The 8,923-nt window shown below is 56.5% G+C and overlaps 1 protein-coding gene across 6 annotated transcripts in view; it reads left to right on the plus strand.

Annotated features, from left to right (window-relative positions):
• CCDC13 (coiled-coil domain containing 13) overlaps positions 1 to 8,923 on the plus strand; it is a 32,128-nt gene that overhangs the window by 20,295 nt on the left and 2,910 nt on the right. The window contains exons 11-13 of one of the 6 annotated variants that reach the window (XM_005860379.2): positions 54 to 137; positions 2,924 to 3,046; positions 7,929 to 8,080. In XM_005860379.2, coding sequence (XP_005860441.1) covers positions 54 to 137; positions 2,924 to 3,046; positions 7,929 to 8,080 — 359 coding nt within the window. Of the gene's footprint in view, positions 1 to 53; positions 138 to 2,923; positions 3,047 to 4,632; positions 6,567 to 7,928; positions 8,081 to 8,923 lie in introns of those variants that run through there. The other 5 variants (XM_014534883.1, XM_014534884.1, XM_014534885.1 and 2 more) reach the window with 5 other exon arrangements.

Here is an 8,923-nt window from a genome sequence, read left to right on the forward strand (position 1 = left end):
GTGGGGCCCAGCCTGCCTCCCCGCGGTGACGAGCCCCTTCTGCCTTCACACAGCTCGGTGACCAGCCTGGGCCACACACTCGTGGAATCTGCCCGCACGTGGCCTTCCCCGCCCAGTCCTCATGGGGCCTCACCCAGGTAAGAACCCAGCATCCCGGGCCCTCTCCGTCCTTCCCATCCCTGACGCAGCTGGGAGTGCCATCCGATTAAAAGGAGGGGAAACTGAGGCCAGGCCAAGTCCGGGAACTCTCCCACGGTTACATAAGGACGTGGAGGGCAGGGAGGACCTGGAGTGCCTTGTCCAAGGTGAGAGGCTTGGAACCAGTCCCGGCCTCCGACTCGCAGTCCAGTGTCCCTGCTCCTGCAGCCTGAACGGGAATCTTCCAGGGCCCAGGGCCCAGCCCCTCCCCTTGTCTTCGCTTGCCCGCTGAGAATCAGCCTCTGGGGGAGAAATTCGCATCCTATGCCTCCCCACTTGAAGGCACTGATAGCCCCTCCTCCCCCGGCCCCATCTCTGTGACAGAAGCCAGCCTTGTTCTCAGATGGGCTCTTTGTTCTTCCTGCTGCTCACGGACAAAGGGTGGCTTTGTCCTGCCTCTGAGCCCTGCCCACTGTCCCCTGGAACCCTGCCCTTGCTGCCAGCCCCTCCCCCACCCCACCCCTCATGCAGGTCAGCTCAGGTTCCGATGGGAGCCGCCGAGTGGGTCTAGGCCAGTGGTCGGCAAACTCATTAGTCAACAGAGCCAAATATCAACAGTACAACGATTGAAATTTCTTTTGAGAGCCAAATTTTTTAAGCTTAAACTATATAGGTAGGTACATTGTTATTAACTTAATTAGGGTACTCCTAAGGCTTAGGAAGAACCACACCCAAGGGGTCAAAGAGCCACATGTGGCTCGCGAGCCGTAGTTTGCCGACCATGGGTCGAGGCCAGTGATGGCGAACCTATGACACGCGTGTCCGAGGTGACACGCGAACTCATTTTTTTGGTTGATTTTTCTTTGTTAAATGGCATTTAAATATATAAAATAAATATCAAAAATATAAATCTTTGGCCAAAGAGCCGCATGTGGCTCGCGAGCCGCAGTTTGCCGACCACGGGTCTAGGCCCACCTTTGACTTGCTGGGCAATTTGGTCCTCTCAGGGCTTCCGTTTCCCAGGAAGTGCCCACGACACTTCTGGCCTGGCATCCGGCAGCTCGGGGACCATGGCCAAGGCCAGCCCTGCAGCTGCCCCGCTCAGCAGCCTGGAGACACAGGGCATCTGGGGAGAGAGGGGGCCAACTCTGAGCCAGGGGGCTCCCACCACAGTTCTCCTCCTGCCACAGAGAAAGACAGGCTCTGTCTCCTTTGGTTGTAGTCACAGGAGGAGGATCGGGGAGGTGGACAGGAAGACCTCTGGAGGTCCCTTCCAGCCTGTGTGGCTGGGACCTGGGCATGCCACAGGGGTGCAGGCTCCCGTGTGCTCCTGGGCCCAGCCTGCTGGTTCTCAAGCTGGTTCCTTCCACGATGCAAATGTTCACTGAACCTGAGCAGGTGCGGGCCCTGCCTTCATGGAGCTTGCAGTCCCTTCCCATCAGTGGCAGGACGGGTGTGCGTGGGGCGGGGGTGACCCAGAGAAGGTTTCCATCAGCGATGGCCTGGAGACTGGTGGGTGCCTGGAGTAAGGCAGGGTGCTCCCCCACGTGGGAGATCAAGGAGGTGACTGGAGTAGGGCTGTCTGAACTGTGGTGCTCACACGGGTCAGCGGGGCTCTGCCAGGTTAGATGTGGGTTCTGAGTCGGCGGCAGGTCTGGGCCAGAGACTGGGACCCTGCATTTCCAACCAGCTCGCAGGCGATGCCCCGGCCGCCGACGCGGACACCACACTCTGAGCAGAGCAGCAAGGCCTTGGTCAGAGCATGGAGCCTGCATCCTCAGGGCCCTCTCCATCGGCCCCACCCTGTGCAGAGGGACCACCGGGGCCCAGAGAGGGGAAGAACCTGCCCAAGACCACGGAGCGCCAGCCTCTGGGCTGGCCTGTCTGTGTCCCGTGATGCTGAGCACAGCCAGGGTCACCAGGGTCTCACTGGGAAAGGTGAAAGCAAAGCAGAGAGCAGCTTGGGACTCGCACGTGGCCTCTGGGGGGTTGGGGTGAGGCAGAGCTTACCTTCTGCCCTGACCCCGGCCCCTGGGGAGGGCGGGTAGGCAGGCCCAGTGGTAAGGAGGGAAGCAGTGATGTCTGGATCAGGGCTGGAGAAAGCAGACAGTTCACAAAGCCACCTGTCCGGGCTCTGGCAAGTGGGCTGGGCTTGGGACCAAGTCGGGGCAAAGCAGAGAGCAGCTTGGGACTCGCATGTGGCCTCTGGGGGGTTGGGGTCAGGCAGAGCTTACCTTCTGTCCTGACCCGGCCACTGGGGAGGGCGGGTAGGCAGGCCCAGTGATAAGGAGGGAAGCAGTGATGTCCGGATCAGGGCTGGAGAAAGCGGACAGTTCACAAAGCGACCTGTCGGGGCTCTGGCAAGTGGGCTGGGCTTGGGACCAAGTCGGCATGTGCGAGAGGGCTGGGGCAGGCTGGCATTGGGCAGGGAGGCCAGGCCCCAGGCCACACAGGTACCCAGAACACCCCAGGTCCCCAAAAGCCAACTACTGTGGCCGCCAGACTTATTCCAGGCTCCTATGAGGGGTTGGATGAACAGAGGTGCCCTGGTGGGGCCTGGTGTGGAGCCGGCTACGTGAGGCCTGGAGACTTGAGCAGGGCCCAGAATGGTGGCTGAGGAGCAGCCAGGGGTGGACGACCAGGGGGCCAGGGGAACTGGGGTGGCTTCCTCCTCTCTGGCCATCTCTGAGGACCCCTGAACGTCCTTCAACTCCCCGCCACCATCGTAGTGTGTCTTCAGGTAACCCCTCAAATGACCTCATCCTGCCTTCGTCCTGGTCCCCAGGTTCTTGGACTCCCCAGAACACAAGGGCTGGCAGGCCCAGGTGACAGAGCTCAAGGCTCTCTGGCAGGCCACCGAGGTGGAACGCAACCGGCTCACCGAGTTCGTCACCGTCCTGCAGAAACGGTAACCCCTGGGCTCGGGGACTCCCTTTCATGGGCCTACCTGGGTCGGGGGTGCACGGCCTGGCCAGGCCTCGTCTGTGACTGGGTCCACGTGACCGGGGAGTTCGGCTCCCACAGTGTTGGTCCAGGGCATTCCCTGACACAGCTCATGTCCCCACCCAGTGCCCACACCCTGGGGGCCCTGTCGTCACGCCGGTTTGCCCTGTCCTACGAGGCTGTTGCAGGCAGGTGGACTGAGGTGGGGGTCTCAGGGAGAGGCTCCCTGGAGTAGTGAAGTCAGTCAATCGACCACCAGTGGTTAAAGCCTATGGTGAGTATGGCACTCTCTCGGCGCCATCGGAGGCTAGACTGGTGTCCGGAGTTACAAAGGGAAAGAGAGCCGCTGGGAGCTCGGAGCTGGGACTTCTCTGGGGAGGCGAGGGGAGCGGGTGGCCCGAGGCAGTGGACCAGGAGGCACGGTTTTCTCCAAGGGGTTGTTGACAGGTTTCCGTTCAGATAAATCAGTGCTCCTCACTCAAGTGACCCTTTGGCAAGAAACGCAGGTGCCCTGGCCAACACATGGCCTACCCACGTGACCTCCACAGTGAGAATATAAAGGACATCACCGAGTTTCCACCCTAACAGGCCGTATCACATGTCAGTGAGGGCGCTTTGGTGACAGGCAATAGAAACCGATTCTGGCTAAGCGGAGGGAAAGGCCGGCACTAGGGGGGTGCTGGCAGGCTCCAGGCACAGAGCAGGAGAGAAGCTCGAGAAGGTCCAGGAATCTTGGTAGCAGGGACCTTGGGTGGTCTCCCCCTGGGCCACTGGCATGAAGGCCCGGTGGCTTTCAGTTCCAGTGCCCGTGGGTTCTGAGGGGGAATTCTAGCTGGCCCAGATCACTCTCGTGTCCCTCCCTGGACGCGGGCCAGGCATCTTGACTGGAAATGCCTCCAGGTACTCACAGTTGGAGGAGGGTCAGTGTTGGGCCACTGGAATGAAGGCTCGATGGCTTTCAGTTCCAGTGGCCGTGGGTTCTGTGGGGGAAAGTCTAGCTGGCCTAGGTCACTTTCATGTCCCTCCCTGGACACGGGCCAGACATCTTGACTGGAAATGCCTCCAGGTACTCACAGTTGGAGGAGGGGCAGCGTGTTAAAGAAAAAAAGAGAATATCATGCCCAAAGGAGGGAGGGGTGCTGGGAAGTGGTCAATGGATGGCCGCCACCTTAGCAGGGAAGTGATCAGCGTTCATTGTTGTCTTTTCCTGCAGTACGCGCAGGGAGGATCTGATTTCCAGACATGCTCAGGTCTGTGAGAAAAGTAACAGTAATTCTTTCTCTGTTGTGGAAATGGAACGGGAGGAATACACCCGTTCAGGCTTTCTCTCCCATTTCCTCTGAGTCGCACCTGAGCGTTGTGAACCAAGGGTTTTGTGAACCAAGGTGACACAGCTATCTGTTTCCGCAGCAGAAACCACCCCACGCGGAGTGGCTTGCGGCAGTTCTTAGGCCGTGGAAGTGCTCCTCCATGGAGCGGCTTTTGTCTGTGTGGCGCTCTTGGGGTTTCAGTGGTCTGTGCTCGGTCATTTATGCTAATTTCTTGGTTTAGGGTTTCCTGAACACACAAGTGCTGGCCTTGTTTTCCATTTCCTCATGCTCGGCGCTCTGTCCCCCGCTGAGGCCCTGGTAGACTGCGGCGTCCTTACCACTTCCCTGGCTTGCAGAAGGAGACTGACTGCCTCAGTCCACAGTTACGCAGACAACTCGCTCGCAGCTCGCGGCCTTGTCTGAGCCCAAGTTCACGTCTTCTGCTCTCACACTGGCTTGTGAGATCGGAAGCTTTCCTGTGACAGAGATATAACTTACTGCAAAAAGACTCCTTTTCCAACCCCCACCCCCCACCAATTTCCCGCTCCTCACAGAAAAGATCTGTTAGAACTTTCAACATGTTTTCTTTGTACATCCAAAAATATGCATGTATATGTGTACATATGTGTATCTGTAGATGCACACACATATATAATGAATTAAAAGACGGACTCACACTAGGCACATCTTTACATGTCTGTGGGAGTATATCCGTGTTACAAACTTCTAATAGTGGGATCTCTGAATCAAAGAATATGCGCATTTAAAATGTCCACAAATAATGGCAAATCATGTATACGGCATTATGTATATAATGTGTAATATTGATCTTCATAGAGATCTTGTATCCTTTGTATTAAATTCATTCCTGGATAGGGGGACCTCCTCATCTGAGTATTCTTTATCCCTATCCCAACAGTTACAGTCCTCGTGAAAGCAAAATTTTTAACATCAAAACATTCACCCACCAATGACTTGGTGTAGTCACCACTTCCCATTGCCATTCGGTCCATTTGGTCAAACGCTCGAAATAGAATGAAAATCAATTACCAAGTAAAAAGGGCGGGTCTTTAACAATGTCTGGAGTTTCATGAGGTTGGTGCACATGGTCTTGGGGAGCTGCTAGGACCAAAGCCATTGACAAACGGGAGTCTAACCGCCTCGGCTCAGCTACTGATCAAAGAAGAAGCAATTAGCCACGTGTGGCCAATGTGACTGAGGAGCCGAGTTTTTAATGCCATCTGATGTTCATTCATGTGCATTTAGCTACACATGAGCATTATGCTGGCAGCCACGGTGCCGACCAGCACAGCTCTCTCAGATTCCATCGGACTCCCTGGTATGAATATGTTAGTGACCACTATTCTCTTTCTCCTGTTCATGGACCTTTTAGGTTGTTTGAGTTTTTTTTGCTTCTACAAATAGTTTCAAGGAACATGCTTGAACAAGTTGTGTTAAGAGGCCTGTATACTGTGTTTGTGTACTGTTTGGTGTTAGTTTGTACTTTTCAAAACTGTCACCATTCAGTTCCTTCTTGACTCGTCACAAGTATGCAAAGACCAGTTCCTCCAACCCTGAGAATTTCCCGGCAGCCACTCTGATCGGCATGTGTGTCTGTAACCTGTGCCTGCCTCAGTCTCAGGGAGTCCCGGCCTTCCCGCTGAGCCTTGAGTGTCACCAAAGTCGCCAGTTCCTCCCGGCCACAGGAATGACTTACCCCCAGCCCCAGGGAGGTCAGACAAGTCCTTTGTGAGAAATAACCAAATAGAAATAACCTTCCAGGCCCACGAATCCATTATTGTTATAGAAGAGAACAATAATAATAGCCATAAATGACAATAAACAGAAGGCAATCACTCAATCCAAGAGAAGCAACAATTAAGAAAGGAAATGTAACCATGACATTTCTAATGCAACCCCCTGGGGTGGACCGGGTTGGTCCCCCCTCTGGGGCCAAAGGGACTTTGCAAATGTAATTATTGTTATGGATCCCAACGTAGGAACATTATCTTGGATTACCAGGTGGGCCCAGTGTAATCACTTGAGCCCTTAAAAGCAGAGAAATTGCTGCAGCCGGGTCTGGGTCTGTCGGAGAGCCGCAGCAGAAGCCCCAGAGACTCAGAGCGCGGTGAGCGTATCCGGCCGGCTTAGAAGAGGGAGGGCCCACGGGGCCTCTAAGAGATAATGACCCAGCCAGCAACCTGCAGGAGCCGGGAGCTCAGTCCCTCCATTGGATCTGACTTCTTCCAACCACCCAAGTACACTGGGAAGCAGATGCTCCCCCAGAACCTCCAGGGACCAGCCCAGGTCCGCCAGCACCTTGGTTCTGGCTCGTGGAACCTGGAGCAGAGACACCCACAGAACCTGCCGAACCCTCTGGCTAACAGAACTGTGAGATAATAAACTCGTGTCCCGTCACCCTGTTACGTTTGCGACCATTTGTTACAGCAGCAACAGGAACCCGATACGCCACCTCATATTAATTCAGCCAGGACTTGGGAGGTGGAGGGGTGACGCTCGGTCCTAAGAGGAGGGGATCGAAGTAAAACTAAATTCTCATGTTGCACAGCAGGAAGTCCGACAATTCCATTTAAACATTAAAAGGAGAGGCATAGCCCTGGCTGGGTAACTCAGCTGGTCAGAGCAGTGGTCGGCAAACCGCGGCTTGCGAGCCACACGCGGCTCTTTGGCCCCTTGAGTGTGGCTCTTCCACAAAATACCACGTGCGGGTATTAAGTTTATTAAGTTAATTTTAGGGAACGTTGTGGAGTGAAAGAAGATGTAGTGTCGAGGATTGAGAAAGGTATGTTGAGATGGTTTGGACATAGAGAGAGGATGAACGAAAGGAGATAGACGAAACCAGTATACAAGACGCGTGTGGATGGGAGAGTTTGGAAGGGGCCGACCTCAGCGAACGTACCTCAATCAGATTGAGGACGTTTTTAGCAAAGGCCAGCTTAGGAGTACCCTAATGAAGTTAATAACAATGTACCTACCTATATAGTTTAAGTTTAAAAAATTTGGCTCTCAAAAGAAATTTCAGTCGTTGTACTGTTGCTATTTGGCTCTGTTGACTAATGAGTTTGCCGACCACTGGGTTAGAGGGTCGTCCTGATACGCCAAGGTTGTGGTTCGATCCCCGGTCAGGGCTCATAACAAGAAGCAACCAGTGAATGCATAAGCAAGTGGAACAGCAAATCGCTCCCTCCCTCCCTCCCTCCCTCCCTCCCTCTCTCTCTAAAGAAAGAAAAAAAAATAAAACATAGCAGCATAAGCATCTGTGGAAACAAGGCATTAAATAGTCCAAGCAGCAGCCAGGCGTGTTTGAGGTGCTTGCTTCTGGCGAGCAGGCATGGGAGTGAGCAGGGGGTAGATTTTTCCCTTTTCGGCCTCGGAGGGAACGATAGGGATTTTAAACGCACGTGCCCGTGTTACTGCATTGAAAGGAAAGAAGAGCCCGTCCCACCGCCACCCGTGTCAGATGTGCCCACCTCCCTGGGAGCCAGGGAGTGCGGCAGCCCCTCGTCTCGCCCCCAGGGTGGAGGAGAGGGACGGCCGGCTTCTGGAGGCCCAGCGGAGGCTGCAGGAGGAGCGGCAGCGCAGCGTGGTGCTGGAGCAGCACCTGGGGAGGATGCACCTGGAGCCCGGGAGGACGGCCTCTCACAGATCAGCCTCCAGGAGCAAAACAGGTAGGGCTGGACCGGGGGGCCCAGGGCCGGGGCGGGGAAGCCTGGCGGCCAGTGGAGGAGCCGGTCAGCAGCCCGTTGGGAAGCAGAGGCTCCATCAGGGTGGGCTCTGCCCGTCCCTGCTGCCCCCTGTCCTCTTACCCCGGCCTCCCAGGCAGACCCGGGAGCCCCAGAATGCCTTCGCCCCAGGTGGCCCTGGCCCGGCTCACCTGTGAGCCCTTAGCGGAAGGTGGCAGTGCCCTGGCTGGGTGTCCTCAGTCACCACCCCGGCCCTCAGCCCTCTGTCCTGAGCCGACGTCGGCGAGGGGCAGAGCTGGCCGGCTGGGAGCCAGAGCAGCAGGCCGGCCAGCAGAGGACCCGTTCTGCCCCCAGCAGTCGTCAGCGGGGCGAAGGGCCTCTCCTAGGCCTGGGGGCTCCTGTCATGTGCCCCACCATCCCCACACTCAGCTTCCCTCTCATGGTCCAAGGTGGCGGCTTCCGCTTCCCGCCAGCAGCACGGAGGGGAGAAGGGCAGGGGACAGCCTGCTCCTCGCCTTGGAGGGAGCGAACCTGAGGTTGCTGTGTCACTTCTGCTTTCATGGCCTTGGCCAGGTCCTCTCCTAGGACCACACCGGCCTGCGGAGGGCGTTCACCGTCCTAACCCAAAAGGTCTACGGCTCTAACGCAGGGCTTCTCGAGGGGCAGCAGCGTTAGCGTCTCGTGGGGCTGAACCGAGCTGGGGGTGCCGGGTGCCAGAGCCAGAAGCCTTTCTGGGGTGGCTGACTCCCACGGGGGAGGAGTCCAGTGTGGAGGGCTGGGCCTGCCTCCCTCGGACATCCCATCCCAACCCCCGCTGCCCCGCCTCTC

This window comes from Myotis brandtii, unplaced genomic scaffold (assembly GCF_000412655.1).
Source record: "Myotis brandtii unplaced genomic scaffold, ASM41265v1 scaffold134, whole genome shotgun sequence".
NCBI classification, from domain to species: Eukaryota; Metazoa; Chordata; class Mammalia; order Chiroptera; family Vespertilionidae; genus Myotis; species Myotis brandtii.